This window comes from Panthera tigris, chromosome B1 (genome assembly GCF_018350195.1).
Source record: "Panthera tigris isolate Pti1 chromosome B1, P.tigris_Pti1_mat1.1, whole genome shotgun sequence".
Classification (NCBI taxonomy): Eukaryota; Metazoa; Chordata; class Mammalia; order Carnivora; family Felidae; genus Panthera; species Panthera tigris.
This window is the reverse complement of record NC_056663.1, coordinates 144,986,361-145,005,739: the sequence shown is the minus strand read 5'-3', so window position 1 is coordinate 145,005,739 and position 19,379 is coordinate 144,986,361. Positions and strand designations below refer to the sequence as shown.

At 38.3% G+C, this 19,379-nt stretch overlaps 1 protein-coding gene and 1 non-coding gene across 2 annotated transcripts in view; one reads left to right on the top strand and one right to left on the bottom strand.

Moving 5' to 3' along the window:
• The window catches only part of RASSF6 (Ras association domain family member 6), a 48,788-nt gene extending 45,542 nt beyond the window's left edge, over positions 1-3,246 (bottom strand). The window contains exon 1 of the mRNA XM_007086973.3: positions 3,053-3,246. Within this exon, the coding sequence (XP_007087035.2) occupies positions 3,053-3,246 (194 nt within the window). The remainder of the gene's footprint in view (positions 1-3,052) is intronic.
• An 8,395-nt stretch (positions 3,247-11,641) lies between these two features.
• On the top strand, positions 11,642-11,744 carry LOC122238186. The gene has a single exon (XR_006217148.1). It is a non-coding gene; the product is annotated as a U6 spliceosomal RNA (small nuclear RNA).
• The last annotated feature ends 7,635 nt before the right edge of the window (positions 11,745-19,379 follow it).

The window sequence follows — 19,379 nt, the reverse complement described above, 5'->3', positions numbered from 1 at the left end:
CTACTGAAAGCAGTGACATTAGTCTGCAATTTGAAATGATGTTATGAAGTGATATAATCACCGTATCTGATAGCTTTGAAAGACACAGATGAATTTCTGCAACAAAACCCAACCTTCTCTAACACTAGACCTTAGGGCAAAGAGAGAATATTCAGAAGTTCTTTCTCAGAGGTTGTATCTTTGATTGACCTATATTTGAAAAAAAAATTTTTTTAATCTAAACTTTAAAAAAATCATAATTCCAGTTAGCTAACATACAGTGTAATATTAGTTTCTGGTGTACAATATAGTGATTCACCACTTCTATACATCACCCAGGGCTCATCATGACAAGTGCTCTCCTTCATCCCTACCACCGATTCCCCCATCCCACCACCCCCCACCCCTCCAGTCACCAGCAGTTTGTCCTCTGTAGTTAAGAGTCTGTTTCTTGGTTTCTCCCTCTATTTTTTTTCCTTTGCTCATTTGTTTTGTTTCTTAAATTCCACATATGACTGAAATCACATGGTATTTGTCTTTCTCTGATGGACTTATTTTATTTAGCATTATACCCTCTAGTTCCATCCATGTCATTGCAAATGGCAAGATAAAAATGTAAACATTTATCTTATTTATTTATTTTTAATGTTTTTTAATGTTTATTTTTTTTGAGAAAGAGAGAGAGAGGAAGAGAGAGAGAGATCAAGCTGAGGAGGGGCAGAGAGAGAGAAAGAATCCCAAGCAAGCTCCACACAGTCAGCATGGAGCCCAACATGGGGCTCGATCCCATGAATCATGAAATCATGACCTACATCGAAACCAAGAGTCAGACGCTTAACCGAATGAACCACCCAGGCATCCCCCAAATCTAAACTTTTATAGGAATCTCCTGTATCTCTATAAATCCTAAATTCCCTACCTTCAATGAATCTGTACAAGTAAATTGACTATTAGGACTAGATTTCCATTTCAGTGAAAAGTATAGGGTGCTTCTTATTTTAGGAAAAGTGAAAACAAGTATCAAATATGAAACTTTGAATTACATGCTAAAAAATATTACATATGTGTTACACTATCTTCCATATAATTGGGAAAGTTCATTTTTTCTTAGTCATTGCTGGTTATTTCTCTCTCTCTCGATGGACCAATACATTTAATAGTATATCTTAAAATGTTATTCATATTGGAGATAGTAGAGGAACATATGTACACTAAAATAGAGTTTAACTAGGAAGACTTAATCTAGTTATGTGGTTAGATAAATTAATCTCATATTAATCTCAAGTACAGTTAAGAAGATTTATCTCAGTTGGGGTTACTGTTTGTTTAAACATACAACATTACAAAATGTTAAATCAAATAATTTGGTTTAAGAAGTTCCAACCATATATATTTGGCATAAAGTTATATTCTAAATAGGTTAGAATATTTTATAAGCTTTTAGCTATAAACACTAACACAATTAAGACCCAGAGGCCAATAACATAGTAAAGCTCAGTTTGGTTGGCTTTAGAATTCTAGCAAATATCCAATTATAAGTACATTGGAGAATCTCAAATCTGCAGTTTGAAACAAGAATCCATCAAAACAATGATGATATTAAGCTGGGATCAACTGCAAACCATTTAAATGTATATTAATGTAATGAAAATATAAAATGTCATCAATGAAAATATGTTGCTAGTTGCAACTTCTAAGTTTGTTCCCTTCTTGAAATTACCAACATTAATATAAAACTAACAGCAACATTAACAAAAGTGCCCTTTAAATAAAATTTCATAAAGGTCACTTCCCTGTAATTTAAGTTCAGAGGTGAAGACCAACAAACACAGGTATTGTTCTTGTATGCTTCTCGTCCATAAACACAAACGAAAGTCTATATCACTTCAATACAAACAATCCAATATGGGTGCTACCATGGTCTATTTTATCAAAGTCATTCAAGGGTTATCTGTCTTATAAAACTAAATGTCACAGGTTGCACAATCTGGGGTTGTGTGTAAGTCTCCTACTACAAAATTATATTTTCTGTTTAGAAATAACAGTTAAAATGAATGTGACTTTTCCAAAGCAAAAGTGATTGAGTAGCAGATAATTTTGAATTTGCCACTATGTACACTATTTGAAAAGGAGCAAGAAGCCAGATGATTTCATTGCTGTTCACAGAGGTAGTTCTTTGCCCACTGGCCATCCGCTCATGTGTCCGAGACCCATTCTCTGGAAACCAGTTAATCTTTACCACCTCCACACTGTCTGGTCTCCCCGGCTTAGCTCACCCTCCCTGATCTGGCCCTTTTGGCAGAACTGCTAATTTCTTAATCCTAACTGGAGGTACCACTTGTAGGATGCTTGCTAAGTGTTTAATTCCCATCAAAGCCCCATTGGCATATCCCGTTATGGGGCTTGTTTTACAGATGACAAACTGAGGCTTGGCTAGCTTAAGTACTTGCTACAGGACAAACTAATAAGTGGCAAAGCCAGGATTTGAACTTATGGCTCTCCTGCTTCAGAACTTGTATCCTTAACTCATGGGCTCCCATTTAATTATGCTTATTCATTCATTCATTGTTTGGTGAACTCTTAAATTATAGCAGAAATCGTTTTCAATTTTTGGAGGGATATGTCTCTGTAGCTCTGTAGTTTCTGAGCGGAAAGTTTAGCGGAACCCTCACTTAAAAGGACCTTTCAAGTCCGCTGATTCAAGAGAAAGGGGGATGTGAGGGTTAAGTGCAATTCCAGATAAAGCGCTCTTTGAGCTATTTCCCTTGAGGAAAGGGAGAAGGGCTTCAGTGGCCACACTTCAGTTCGTGCCTTTCCCTCCTCCCCACATGCTTACCTGCGTCAGGAAAGGGTATTCTGAAAACGATCAAAAAGGAAAAGCAATGTCTGAGTTTCAACTGGTCTGATGCATGCCTACATTCAACTTGGCTGCCCGTGGATGCCGCTTTCTAATAACGTGTCCTCAACCTGACCTGGGGCGGGGGGTGGATTAGAGGGGTTCTTTTCCCCAGGCCCATATGTCACCTGTTATTCACACCAGGAGAAGGCTTTTTGCCAGGAGAAGGCTTTTTACCTGAGTTGTTGAGCTGAACTTGCTCCGGAGAGTTTGTTCCCCTGCTCAGTCACAGATTCACCAATTCCGAGCGTCCTTTGGAAAGGCAGGGCTCCCTCACCTGTCCTGGAGGTCGGAGCCAAGTGTGGAGGAGGGGCGACCCGACGCCCCGTGCTGCTCAGCTCTGCACCTGGCAGTGCCCTCCGCAGGATCATCGAGCCCCAGGAGCTGTTAATTATTACCCCTTTTCGCCAGAGCAGGGACGTGTAAGAAACCTGAGCCACTCCCTTTACCTCAGTGCATGTTGGGAGTGTTTACTTTCTTTCTTAGGGGCAGCTGATAGGAACACTCCTTTGCTCCCTGACACACATCGTGAGAAGTGAATTGACATTACCCACTGAATTGGACTGACTCTAACCTCGACTCTGTGCCCAGATTACAGGTGAAGGGTCCCTAAGAAATGACACTACCTGGGAAGGAATGTCATTATTCACACGTCCTTCTTTTAAAAATGTTCGCTTTGAATTAGAAATGTCTCAGTTTTCTTTTCCTTGTTCTATTGCCAGCTCCTTCCCTGCCGGCACCTTTTCACCCAGACTAGTGGTTCTCACACCTCAGGGCACACCAGAACCACTTCTGTAACTCGCCGAACCCGCACGCCTTGCGCCTCCGCACCGGTGAGCTTCTGATCTAGTAGGTCTGGATAGACCGCAGGCACTGATACTTTTTTTTTTTTTTAAGTTCCAAAGAAGAATCTTGTAAGTATCAACGTTCAAAAACTGTTGTAATGAAGTACAAAAGAGGAATTAAAGAGTTATTTAGTCATTAGGCTACTGACTGGAATTTGGGGACTTTGCTTTTCCTCAGTGCCTCCAATTTCAAAATGGGCACCAAAGACTTAGAGACCCTCCAATGACAGATACCGTGGAAATGCAAAGTGCTTTTATTTACACACACACACACACACACACACATGCACACACATACACACACTTTTTAGTATCATTGTTCATTTATGTTTCCCATGTAAAGCAACTATTGATAATTTTTAAAAAAAGTTATTTTACAAGTGTAAACCTTAGAGTCCTCAAAAGAATTTCAATATAATTCAACAATGAGTTCAGTAGGCACATGTGACCTCTGGTGTCCTTTGAATTCAAATGTCAAAGTCATAGACCATTTTTCTAGATTTACAGGTTACCTGTTTGATCAATGGAGTGTTTTAAGGATTCTGTATGTTCAAAAGGTCAGACAGTTTATCTGTTTAACTTGTGTGTGAAGGTCAGGAATGATGAGTTTTATCACGTTGGGGGGTTATTTTAATAAACTGAACAGAATCAAGCAAGGGGCTTATTAGATCACAGTCAAAGCTTCTATTGCCTCGTATATGAGGTCAGTGTAAGTTGGGATTATTTGTGGGTGTTAACTTGATTAGTTGGCCCCATAATCCCCTGCTGTATGGACTGACCTTTGAATGATGGCTAACGGGCCCCACAGTGTCTCTAGCCTCCAGACTCCAGAACTTCTTTGTCTAAGTTTATGCTTCACCTTCACTGCCTGCACTCTTATGGGGATCATTTGCTTATTATCAATATCAGGGCACCTTTGTTTTGCATTTTTTATCACAAGCATCCTTGAAGCCTTTATTCTGACTTCTGGTTTCCAACTAGTTACCTTTAGTTAGAGGCTCAGTGACTCATTTTATTTTCGAGTACTTACCCTTCCATAAATATATACATTTTTTTTGTGTTGTAATATAAAACATATATAGTTACACATGTGCAATGTGGAAAGTTGCAAATCACAGACATATAGAAGAAAAAGTCACCCACGATCCCAACACTCAAATATATAAACAATTTGGTGTATGTCTTCATTGATGTAGTTTCTCTACAGGTATTTACCAAAATGCAATTAACTTTGGCTTGATGTTTTATAACCTGATTCTATCACATAAAACATATTATGAACTATCTACCATATGTCAGTCGGTTGTTTTTTTCCTGCAATGTGATTTTAACTAGCTGCACTATATTACACCATATAAGGTATTATTTAATCAGTTCTTTATTGTGAGAAATTTATATTACTGTAAACAAGACTGCAGTAAATGTTTATATATAGCAGCACACAACCGTGATCATGCCTTTTAGATACATTTCCAAAAATGAAACTGCCAACTCAGAGGGAATTGTGTATTTTTAAAGAATTTCTTTCCAAAAAATGTCAACTTTATACCCCTAGGATAACTCCTAGATTCTTCTCATTTTTTTATTTACCAATCAAGTCCTATTTTAAATATGTACATTATTGATTTTCTGTAAGATTAAATTCCTTCTATAGATTTACCCTGTATTTTTGCTTATTTTACTTATTGTATTCTTTGCTCATCTTTTCCATATTGATTTATTAGGCACATCAACTCTTCTTCGTATATGCTATGAATATATTTCACAAGTATTACTTGCTTTTTAATTTTGTTTATTGTAGATGTTTTTACATTCAAAAGTTTGAAAATTTCAGTATTCAATCTATTAATATTTTTCCTTATCAGTTACATCTGTTAAAAAGCTTTCCTGTCCTTGAAGTATATAAGTATGCATATTTATTTTCTTCTAGCTTATTTATTTAGATATGATTCATATATTAAATTTAACATTCAACACATCTAGACTTTGTGATGTAAAACTGTGCTTTTTATTTATTTTTTTTATTTTTTGGTTTCAGGAGTAGATTTTAGTGATTCATCATTTACATATAACACCCAGTTCTCATCCCAACAAGTGCCCTCCTTAATACCCATCACCCATTTAGCCCATCCCTACCTCCCCTCCAGCAACCCTCAGTTTGTTCTCTATATTTAAGAGTCTCTCATGGTTTGCCTTCCTCTCTGTTTTTATCTTATTTTATTTTTTCCTTCCTTTCCCACATTTTCATCTGTTTTGTTTCCTAAATTCCACATGAGTGAAATCATATGGTATTTGTCTTTCTCTGACTGACTTATTTCACTTAGCATAATACACATTGTTGCAAATGGCAAGATTTTATTCCTTTTTATCACCGGGTAATATTCCATTGTATATATATACCATGAATATATATGCCATATCTTTATCCATTCATCAATTGATGAGCATTTGGGCTCTTTCCATAATTTGGCTATTGTTGACAGTGCTGTTATACACATTGGGGTACATGTGCCCCTTCAAATCAGCATTTTTTGTGTCCTTTGGATAAAAACCTAGTAGTACAGTTGCTGGGTCATAGGTTAGTTCTATTTTTAACTTCTTGAGGAGCCTCCATATTGTTTTCTAGAGTGGCTGCACCAGTTTGCATTGCCACCAACAGTGCAGGAGGAGTCCCCTTTCTCCATATCCTCGCCAACATCTGCTGTTGCCTGAGTTGTTAATGTTAGCCATTCTGACAGATGCAAGGTGCTATCTCATTGTGGTTTTGATTTGTATTTCCCTAGTGATGAGTGATGTAGAGTATATTTTCATGTGTCTGCTTGCCATCTGGATGTCTTCTTTGGAAAAGTGTCTGTTCATGTCTTTTGCCAATTTCCTCACTGGATTATTTGTTTTTTTGGGTGTTGAGTTTGATAAGTTCTTTATGGATTTTGGATACTAACCCTTTACTTACATGTCATTTGCAAATATCTTCTCCCATTGCCGTTTAGTTTTGCTGATTGTTTCCTTCACTGTGCAGAAGATTTTTATCTTCATGAGGTCCCAATAGTTTATTTTTGCTTTTGTTTCCCTGGCCTCCAGAGACATGTCTAGTAAGAAGTTGCTGTGGTCAAGGTCAAAGAGGTTGTTCTCTTCTCTAGGATTTTGATGGTTTCCTGTCTCACATGTAGGTCTTTATTCCATTTTGAATTTATTTTTGTGTATGGTGTAAGAAAGTGGTCCAGTTTCATTCTTCTGTATGTCACTGTCCAGTTTTCCCAACACTATTTTTTGAAGAGACTGCCTTTTTTTCCATTGGACATTCTTTCCTATCTTGTCAAAGATTAGTTGGCCATACATTTTTGGGTCCATTTCTTGGTTTTCTGTTCCATTGATCTATATTTCTGAAAAGCCGTGATATTTAAATCTAACAATTTTTCTAAACTAGTAGTTTATTAACCAAGTAACATTTATTAAATAATATAGATTACAAACTCCACAAGGCAAGGACTATGTCTTATTCTCCCTTGTATCCCCAAAATATAGCACAGTGACTGTCAGGCTCATGGTTGCTCAGGCCAAATGTTTAATAGTCACTTTTGACTCCTTTCTTTCCCTTCATCCACTCCCAATAAATCAGCAAGTCCTGATGTTATATCTTAGTCTCTGTATCTTCACTACCCCCTAAATTAGGCCAGGATCACTTCTTCCTCAAACACTGCAATGTCCTCCTAATTGGCCGTTGCCTTCACTCTTATCTCACTATGTCCATTCTCCACCCTCAACCAGCAACATCTTCTACAGACAAAAATCAGATCACAATACTACCTCTGATTTCCTTTGCTGAAAACCTTTCTGCTGGTTGACCCCCACATCCAGGATAAAATCTAAATCTGAACTCCTTTCCATGGCCTCAGAGGCCCCTGTGACCAAATTCTTCCCTATTTCTTTTACTTGATTGATTCTGTTTCCCTGGTCCTGACTCTATAGTTGCTGCTCTGGCTTGATTTTTGTTCCTGAAACAGACCAGGCCTCATTTCCTTTGCTCTCATCATTGTCTCTGTCAGAAAGCTCAGCTCTCAACACAGCTGGTTTCATTTTTCTGGTTTTTCTTATATGTTACCACCTCAGAGAGACCATCCATGGCCATCATATCCTAATAAGGCCTCCAATATTTCTCTAACACAGTCCCCTATTTTATTGTCCTAATGGCAATTATCACCATCCGAATTCATTTTACTGTTTTATTACTGAGCGTGTATTTATTGTTTTGGGTGATTTGTTTATTTTATGTCTCCTCTCATTAAAACTTTAGCTCTAAGAAAACGGGAACTTTGACCTCTGGGTTCATGGCTCTGTCTTCTGTGCCTAAAACAATGCTAGGCCCATGTCAGAAGTTTAAGAAACACTGGTAGAGGAACAAATAATAGTGGCTTAATAAATACATGTTGAGTATATAAATACAAATCTACTTTTTTCCCAACTTGAAATGATACTTTTAGCAAGTATTAAGGTATATATATATTTTTAACACGAGTCTAGAATTTACGTTTCGTTTCATTCATCTATGTAGCTATACTGGCATTAGTTTCTTATTATTCTAACTTCATGGTACAGCTTAATGTCTGGAAGTACAATTTGATCATCATTTTTTTTTCTCAAATGTTCTCGATTAGTCTAGCCTTATAATACCATAAATAGCTGCTCACTATAGCATAATAATGATTTAGTTTATATTTTGTGATTTCACCATTAACCATTGTTGCTGGCAATTTCTCCTAGGCCAGCAGGTTCATCCATGTTATCAATTGACTTCAGGTCTAGGGGAGAAAGTCTCCTAAGAGGAGATAGTTTTCTTCGTTAATACCTTCTTTTAGGGTACTCAACTGAGTGCTAGATTGACTACAGGAATAGCTCTGCTTTGTTCATGCCTCCCTATATTCTTTGGAGGGATGTTTCTAAACTGGTTCTGGGTTTGGACATGTGACTTGCTTTGGTCAACGGGTCAGTACCAAGTGATATAAGCAGAAAGTTGAAAATCAGCTGGGCCATGGGAGTTACTCTGTTGATTAAGCTTTGGTGGGCTCTTCAAGTCAGAACCACCATATGAACAAGGCTGGGCTAGCCTGTGGGATGAGGAGAGACCCTTGGCCCAGTTGCTCCATTACCATAGCTGACAGCCTAAAGGCAGAGCCACTAAGCTAATCTGCAGCTGACTAAAGACCCAGAAATGAGTGCAGCTGAGAACAGCAGAAACACCGTCCAGCTGAGCCCAGCCCACATTGCCAACCCATAGAACTATGAGCTAATTCAATGGTGGTTGTGCTAAGCCACTAAGTTTTGAGGTGGTTTTTTTTTTAGAGTACAATCTAATGAATACATCTGGTGTGTTTTGTCATATACACAAATACAAACATGCATGCATGCCAATATATCATTAATTGAAAGTCGGAAGAAATACTTAGATTACGTTGTGTTTCTACTACAATTCTGTTGCAGGAATACAATGACCCATAGCAATAGAACAGAAAAGGAGGAAAAAAAAAGAGATGTGGGTTATCATTAGGTTAGGTCATTTCCACAGACCACTATATCACTCCTGAAAAATATTTAGAGATGATTGTAACTTGAGGAAAATACACGAAGAACAAGAAATTACCTGATTCTAATACTGTGCGACCCAATTGCTGTGGGTCATTCTTATCAGTTTGTTTCGTGGCCTCACACCTCATTTTGTATCTGAAGCTGTACTTGAGGCCTATGCTAGGCACTAAGTGAAATAAAAAAGGAAGCAGCACAACTCTAAACGTTGAAGGGACTCCCAACGTTTGGTTTGGCAAACCAAGCTGGATTGCCTTATTAAGGAAGCCAGCCATTCATAATGAGGCAACATGGTAAATTACTTTTCCAATATGTAATGCTTAAAATAAATACATTTTACAATTGGGAATTTTTACGTTCAAAATCTTAGTAAATTACAACAATGATAATATTAATTCTCTGGGAAAAATCCTGACGTTTGTCTTGAACTTGAGGAGTAAACCATCATTTCCTATTTAGATTAAGGAACATGTAATTTATTTCCTATGAAAACAAAGGCTTTCGAACTTTGACTTAAAAAAATAAAAATTTTTCTTTGTTGAGAAAGATAAGATAAGGGAGGAGAAATTCCCTTTTAAAATTCTTCCCAAAGTTTAATTAAGGCCATGCTATTTTTGACGATTGGGTCATTTAAAAACTTTTACATAGTTGATGAATTAAAACAATTTTTTTAATATTTATTCATTTTTGAGAGACAGAGAGAGACAGAGCATGAGTGGGGGAGGGGAAGAGAGAGAGGAAGACACAGAATTCGAAACAGGCTCCAGGCTCTGAGCTGCCAGCACAGAACCTGACATGGGGCTCAAACTTATGAACCGTGAGATCATGACCTGAGTTGAAGTCAGATGCTTAACTGGCTGAGCCACTGGGCGCCCCATAGTTGATGAATTTTTAGAAAGGCTCACCCTCTGTTGTTGCATTGCAGGCTGAACAGTAACTTTTGAATCAGGCTATGATTCGTCTTCATGATGGGGATAAATGCCACACAACTGCGTTCACAACTTGAACGGTGAAAAATAATATTGAGAATGATCCAAATAATTTCTATTTATTTTTTATTTAAAAAAATTTTTTTAACGTTTATTTATTTTTGAGACAGAGAGAGACAGAGCATGAACAGGGGAGGGGCAGAGAGAGAGGGAGACACAGAATCTGAAACGGGCTCCAGGCTCTGAGCTGTCAGCACAGAGCCCGACATGGGGCTCGAACTCACGGACCGTGAGATCATGACCTGAGCTGAAGTCGTATGCTTAACCAACTGAGCCACCCAGGTGCCCCAATAATTTCTATTTCTAAGCACTTTTCCTCTTTAAGAGAAAGTTTCTCACTTTCAATAGACACTGTTTTTCAACAGTGTAATGGCCAGTGGAGAGAATTCAAATTACCCAGTCATTGAAAAACTGCTGTGTGCCAGGCAGATGCAGAGATGGCCACATAGAGATGCACAAGACAGTCTCTGCCCTCAAGAAGCCACAATCGTCAACATGGACATGGACCTCATTCAGTCTTCTCTGCCACAGGAGAGAAGCGATTTCAAAACACACATACTTTCAAAATTCAGTAACAGAAAGAAACCTAAGGCATGATGGTGTTTTGATAGATTTTAAGAGGTGGGAGCCTCAACATTTTTGTTTAACAGATAAATGTACTCTTTATTTTTTTATTTTTATTTTTGTAAGGTTTTTATTTATTCTTGGGAGAGAGAGAGAGACAGAGACAGAGGCAGAGGGTGAGTGGGGGAGGGGCAGAGAAAGAGGGAGCCACGGAATGCAAAGCAGGCTCCAGGCTCTGAGCTATCAGCACAGCACTTGAACCCACAAACCATGAGATCATGACCTGAGCGGAAGTTGAATGCTTAACCGACTGAGCCACCCAGATGCCCCATAAATGGACTCTTTAAAGGAATGGAGAGTCCTTTTCAAATGGAATAAGCAGTCATCATTCTCCCACTCCAAATGTTACTGCCTTTTAATATTGGTAATTGTGTATAAGCATAAAGACATCCAATAGAATGTGACAGTGATTGCTTTTTTCCTAAATATGGCAGTTAGTCAATTTGATTTGTATATCATTCTGTTTCTTCATTCCTTCTCCCCCCAGAGTATGCACACACACTTCACACTCTTCCAGTTTTGGAAAAAGATGAATAAAATAACTGCAATAGTAATAATAATAATAACACCATATAAGCAGTTAAGGTCAATGTTCTTACATCTCCGTATAAGCAGTGGAATGATACTGAAAGTCAAGTCACAGCCTGGACATTCTTTAATGGTGTATTGTAATAGTGACCATATTTCGAAAGAAAAACCATAACATTTGGTCTGCTTTCTGGGCAGAATCCATGAATTTAGGAATCTGCTAGGATTGGAACGATACAGAGAAGATTAGCATGGCCCCTGTGCAAGGATGACACACAAAATCATGAAGCATTCCATATTAAAAAAAAAAAAAAAGGAATTTGCTAGGAAATCAGGGACATATGAATGTTAAATAAGTAACACAGTTCTCATTTATTCAGACTGTGAGTGATGTGTTCTTGACCCCTGTCTGTATTATTGCTAAGGGACCACACTTTGGGTAGCTCCCATCATCTCGCATATATCAAAACCACCCTGTTGCTTATAACACACACTTGACACAGCAGTCACATGTAGAAGTAACTAAGTGTGTGTATGTTTTTGTTTTTTTTTTTTTCTCTTTTAGTTTTTCATTTAAAAGTTCTCATACTCTGGGGCACCTGGGTGGCTCAGTCAGTTAAGCGCCCGACTCTTGATTTCAGTTCAGGTTGTGATCTCACAGTTCGTGAGATAGAACCCCACATTGGGCTCCATGCTGACAGCACGGAACCTGCTTGGGATTCTCTCTCTCTCTCTCTCTCTCTCTCTCTCAAAATAAATTAACTGATTTTTAAAAAGTTCTCAAACTCTCACAACTGTTTTTCTATCCCCTGATAACTCTAGCTACATATGGTCATATATCTTAGGCATAGGTGCTTGTATAGTTTCAGAAAACAGGACGTGGTTGAGCTTATGTTGGCTACACCCACTGTAAGTAGCTCCTGGAACATATCCTGTTTGCATCCTTCCCGGGACAAATTCCTGTGACATCAAGTAATTCACAACTTACTGGTGGAGCAAGGTTAAACACTTTAGTAATGTAATTATGTATCTTCTGGGTAGTGTCTGTTTATTACTTAGAATAAAAAGGAGGGGCTATTAAAATACTCCTCTTTCTAACTATATATGCGTATGATGCCAGTTTTTGTCAATATCGTAGCAGGTCAAATGCAGAAACAGATAGGAGAATTAAATGCAGACACATAAAATTAAAATTTAATGACTGAAAATTGAAAGACTGAAAAAAAAAGACTTATTTCTATTAAGTTAGATAGAAAAGAGATTTGCCAACTACAAAACAGTGACATTTTCTTCAGTACATTTTTTGTTTGTTTGGGAAAATATAGCCATTTTTGATAACATAGAATTGACATGTAGTGAATTTATATTTTTAAATAAATTAACAGGTAAATTGATTTTTTTTCTCAGTTTTAATTTCTAACACAGTAAACATCTATAAATATAATCTACGTAAGCCAAATTCTTTGGGGTTGTCAATAATGTGGAAAAATGTAAAGAGATTTCAAGTAACTAAAAAAGTTGAGAATTGTTGGTTGGGAACAAAGAGATGCGTGGGACCTAGAATAGTACATTTGGGGAGTAATCAGCATTTAGCTGGTGATTGAAATATGAATGTGGAGGAAATTGGCCAGAAAAAGTTTATAAAGGGAACAGAAATGACTCACAAGAAAATGATGAGCTTTAGTTTCTTAACCTGTCCTAGTGTCCCTCACCTACAAAATGTGAATAGTGTTCTTTGCATTGTTGTAAATGGGTCAATGTTTGTAAAGCACTTGTTATGAAGAAGGTACATGATATTTACTTTCTATTTGTCTATCTTTTAATTAATTAATTAATTAATTAATTATGTTTGAGAGAGGGAGAATGCACAAGCACATGAGCAGGGGAGGGGCAGAGAGAGAGGGAGGGAGAGAGCATCCTAAGCAGGCTCTGCTCATGTCAACCCAATGCAGGGTTTGATTTCATGTGAGATCATGACCTGAGCCAAAATCAAGAGTCGGGCACTTCACCGACTGAGCCACCAGGCGCCCCTGAATCTTTTATCTTTCTTAATTTGAATATAGAATTAGTTTCTTAGACATTTCCAATTGACCAGTCAAGTACTCCTAGTTTCCTTTACGCAGGAGCAAGTGTAGATGGGAAGCAAGCGGGGAGAGAAAGCTTGAGACAATGAAGGGAAAGGTAAGTGTAGCTTGTCATCTGCCCTTACTGTTTTCATATGGTTCAAGCAGCCCCTGCCTTTGAGATGACTGACTTTATTACTTCTTTTAAATTGGGTTCAAATGTTCTAGCTATTTTTTCAGTGTGGCAGAAAGAACAGAAAGACATTGGTATCAGATGTGATTTGAATTCTGCTTGTGCTCCGTACTGGTTGTGTGACCATGAGAAGTTACTCCACTTTTTGGAGCCCTAGTTTCCTACTCTGTACAATGAGAAGCTTGACAGAGACCTTGGGAGTCCTACTGTACAAGGCCATGCAGGTGAAGTGCTATGTACCTTACATGTAATCGTTGCTTAGTAAGTGAAAACCATATTGCTGTTTGCTGAGACCCAAGCAGGAAAGGGCAAAGATCTCTAAAGCAAGAAACCGATACTTCCAAGACTGAAGTGCAGCATTAGAACTGAGAGATGGAACTAAAGGGAAAATGAAAGTAGATTGTGAATACTGAACAACAATTTTAGAAAAAAAAATTCATAGTTTGAAGGTTTTATTTTTCCACTGTGATTCAAACATCCGTTTTAATCCTTTCCAAAAGGAGAGACATGCGTACAAATCTGTATCATCTGTACCTATATCACATGTATCTATCTGTCCATCTATTCACCAAAGCGAGTACATGGACTGGCAGCCACTGAAATTCAGGGTGCGTTGGGCAGAGGGTAGGAAGAGTGGTTTCTATAGATGGATGGACAGACAACTATGACAGAAGAGAGGTGGAGAAGTCCCCGCAAATTCAAAAGCTGAAAGCATCTGCAATGTTATTCATACCAACACCCACATTTTGCAACTGTGGTTGTGCTGTGGTCTACTGGGCTCCATTTCCATGGAATCTCTATGTAGGTTATTCATTAAAGGCCAATTTATTTTCCTACAGTGCCATGAAAATGTTGGAGGTCGCACAGCACAGATAGAGACGGTTCAGGCTTTGGAGCCAGGAAGAAGTTGGTTTGACTCTTAGCCCTGTGAATTTGGGCAAATTAATTAATGCAACCTGTAGTACTGAGTGCCTACCATGTCCCTGGCATTGTACTAATTTCTTATGACATGATAATGAGCAAAGGCATCTATAATCCCCACTCTTATGGACCTCACAGTATCAAGTGGGAGACAGACATTCTTTAAAAATGACACTAATGAATATATTATTATACTCTGAGATAAATTCTAAACTGCATTATAAGTCACAGGGTGGAGGAAATGGCATCCAATCAGAAGGAGCAGCCTATGCAAAAGATCTTTGGCGGAAAAGAGCAGGGAAAATTAAAAGACTGAAAAAAATTCAGGGTAGCTGGAGTGAAGACAGCCCGAGGGGGGAATCAGAAGCTCCAGCTTCATTGTCTGTAAACTGAGGATAATAACACATAAGGTTATCTTATGGGTTAGTGACAGCATGTGAGATGCCCAACCAATGGTGGCTATTCATTAAATTGTGGCTACAATTACAATTACGTAATTGTTGCAGAGATGAAGAGTTTTTTTTCAGTTGTGTAACATTTGATCAACTTCTCTAACATTTCAGTTGTGCTCACCCTTTACGACCAACCTGGCAGACACACTCATCCCGGTGCCTGCAATGCCCAGAAGACTTACAGTTTGGGGAGAAGTGTAGTATTTTCTTTTGGTCTTGGACTATGTAGATGCCTGTCAATGAGAGAAGGAATGTCGGGTGACCATTGTTGAAAGGAAGGAAGGAAGAGGTCAAAGAAACCCAATGCTATAAATCTTTTTTTTTCTCCCTAGACTGTCTTGAAATGTGACATTCCATTCCCCTAATCTGTCATTTTTCTATCCCACAGGCAAAGGTCCCAACCCCCAATGTGTACCTGTAAGCAAAGATCTGAACAAGGAAGCTACTGCAGAAAAAGCTCTTTTAGCGGTATTAGAGAATTAAATTGAATTGCAGAATTAGGTAGCCTTGAGGATGCAGTATTATTTAGTTGTTTATTTGTTTGTTTGTTTGTTACATTTTCTACAATGAATTTTTGTAAGTCCTTTTTTAAAAGTTTATTTCTTTTTGAGAGAGAGAGAAAGAGAGAGAGAGAAGAGAGGATCTCAAGCAGCCTCCATGCTGTCAACGCTCAAACCCACAAACAGTGAGATCACGACCTGAGCTAAAATCAAGAATCAGATGCTTAACCCACTGAGCCACCCAGGTTCCCGTAAGTTTTTATTTAAATTCCAGTGAGTTAACATACAGTGTAATATTAGTTTCAAGTGTACAATGTAGTGATTCTACACTTCCATGCAACACCCGGGGCTCATCACAAGTGCCCTCCTTAATCCTCATCACCTGCTTAACACCCTCCCCCCACCCCACATCCCCTCTGGTAACCATCAGTTTGTATTCTGTAATTAAGAGTCTCTTTCCTGATTGGCCTCTCTCTCTCTTTTTTTCCCCCTATGGTCATTTTTTTGTTTGTTTCTTAAATTCCACATACAGGTGAAATCATATGGTATTTGTCTTTTTCTGACTGACTTATTTTGTTTAGCGGAATACTCGCTCGCTCCATCCACGTGATTGCAAATGGCAAGATTTTATTCTTTTGATGGTTGAGTAATATTCCATTCTATAAATATCCCACATCTTCTTTATCCATTCGTCAAAGGACACTTGAGCTGTTTCCATAATTTGGCTATGGTTGGTAATGCTGCTGTGAACACTGAGGTGCATGTATACCTTTGAATGAGTATTTTTGTGTTCTTTGGGCAAATGCCTAGTAGCTCAATTGCTGGATCATCGAGGAGAAATGGATAAATTCCTAGAAACAAGTAAGCCACTGAAACTGAAACAGGAAGAAATAGAAAACTTGAACAGACTGATAACCAGCAAAGAAATTGAACCAGTAAAAACAACACAAAACGAAAACTCTCAGCCAACAAAAGTCCAGGACCAGATGGCTTCACAGGTAAATTCTACCAAACATTTAAAGAAGAGTTAGTACCTATTCTTCTCAAACTATTCCAAAGAACAGAAAAGGAAGGAAAACTTCCAAATTCATCCTATGAGGCCAGTATTACCCTGATACCAAAACCATAAAAAGACCCCACTAAAAAAGAGAACTACAAGCCAATATCTGTGATGAACATGGATGCAGATAGTCTCAGTAAAATACTAGCAAACCTAATCCAACAATACATTAAAGAAAATCATTCACCACGATCAAGGGGGATTTATTCCTGGGTTGCAAAAGGTTCAATATTCACAAATCAATCAATGTGATAAACCACATTAATGAAATAAAGGATAAGAAGCATGTGATCGTTTCAATAGATGCAGAAAAAGCATTTAACAAAGCACAACATTCATTCATGATGAAAACCCTCAATAGAGTAGTTTTAGAGGGGCTACACCTCAACAAAAGAAAGACTTTAAATGGAAAATCCACAGCTAATATCAGCTTCAATGGAGGGAAGCTGAGAACTTTTCCTCTACAGTCAGAAACAAGAGAGTGATATCAACTCACACCACTGTTATTTAATATAGTACAATCCTCAGCAATCAGACAACAAAAGGAAATAAAAGGCATCCAAATCAGCAAGGAAGAAGTCAAACTCTCACAATTTGCAGATACCATGAGACTCTACATAGAAAACCTGAAAGACGTCACTCAGAAATTGCTACAGGTTCAGGCCCCCAGGAAGAGAGCACTTGCAGTCCAGGAATGGTAGCACTAACAGCCTAGATCCAAATTCCTCTCCATTCCTGACGTCTCTGCAATCTTAGCCTCCCCATCCCTAGAAACGGAATACTGATGAAAATAGTAATAGGTGTTTCACAAAGTTGTTGTCAGGATAAAATGAGTAAACACAGTGAATGTGCAAAGCCTTTAGGAAAGCTTTTGGCACAGAATAACTTTTCCCCCCAGTTTTATTGAGATATAGGTCACATGGAATGCTGTATATGCTTAAGGTGCACAACATAATGTTTACATACATTACATATGTATCACTTACATATATTGCGAAATAACTACCATATATATTTAGTCAGCATCCATCATCTCTTATAGAAAACAATAAAAAGAGAAAGCAAAAAAGAAAAGAAAATATTTTTTCTTGAGATAAGAACTCTTAGGATTTACTCTCTTGTTTTCAGATAGATAGATAGATCTATATCTCCCGAAGCAGTGTTAGCTATGGTCATCATGTTGTACGTTTATATCCCTAGTACCTATTTATTTTATAACTGGAGGTTATACCACCTTCCTTCTATTCCTCCAAACTCCCCCTCTGCCTCACCTCTAGTAACTGCTAATCTTATCCCAATTTCTGTGACTTTGGTTTTGTTTGTTTGTTTTTAGATTCTACATAGAAGTGAGATCACCTAGTATGTGTCTTTCTCTCTCTTTTTTCATTTAGCTTAACGCCCTCAGATTCCATCCACGTTATCGCAAATGGCAGAATCTCCTTGTTTGTATATATACTGCAACTTGTTTATGCGATCATCCATCTATGAGCTTGAGTTGTTTCCATATCTTGGCTATGGTAAATAATGTTAGCGATTAATTTAACGCCCAAAGTAGTTGTCAGTTTTTGCGCCTCCCCCTTCCAACATATACACACGTGTACTCGTATACACATAAATATAAAGATAAATACACACATGAGGTTTTGATAATCTTGATGTCAAGCTGTGTATAATCTTCTTAGGGTGCTGTATAAAATTAAAAGAGCTTTGGCGTTAATGAGTGTTCAATACTGCAGCTATCAAAGGCAGTGGGCAAGAGGAAGAATGTTTTAATCCCCACAGCATCTTTCTAGGGACTAGTGTTGCTTCATCATAGCCAGTGCATGAGGTAGCAAGGAGGGGGGAAGATTACTGTTTGAGTAGCTCTTCTTCCGCTTCCTAATTTCATGTGTCAACATCAAACACGTCAATCCTACTGGCTGCCCCATCCCCTGGCATCAGCCCCAGCAAAATTAAGGCCTGGGAAAAATCGAAAGAAGATAGAAGGCAGGGAAGGGAGTTAAGAAGCTTGTTTCACTTGCAGGCAGTTAAGCATCTTGCATCCAGACCAGCGTCCTGCGACCAGGACTCAGGATGTGTTTCTGGGCTTCAGTTGCACAAGAAGGGACTAACACATCAGCACCTCCTTTCCAAATTCCACATCAGCTGTCATCCGAAGCAGTGGGCTGGCTTTTTTAGCCTCAGGCTCCTGTGGGTACAGATCCCTGGAACCTGAAACTTAGGGGCTCACATTTCCATTGCAGTTTTATAGCCAGAGGGTTCCCTGGTTCCTGTCCATCTCTCACTTTGAGTCTGGTTTTGTTGCCATTATTTTCTACAGCTGGGGAACTTGAAGCCACAGGAACCCATGATGTTGAACTCCTGATGTTGAAACTGCAGTTCCGGGCCACAAATCACCAGTTTCCCCTTTTACACATGTTACTATAGTTGACCCTTGAACAGGACAGGTTTGACATATGTGGGCCCAATTAGAGGCGGGGTTTTTTCAATAAATACAGTCCAGTACTATAAACATTTTTTTTCTGCCTTATGATTTTCTCAATGACATTTTCTTTCCTCCAGCTTATTGTAAGAATACAGGATATAATACATGTAGCTTACAAAATGTGTTAACTGACTGTTCATGTTATTGGTATGGCTTCTGGTCAACAGTGGGCTATTGGTAGTTAAGTTCTGGGGGAGTCAAAAGTGATACAAGGATTTTCAAACATGCAGGAGTTGGTGTCTCTAACCCCCACTTTGTTCAAGG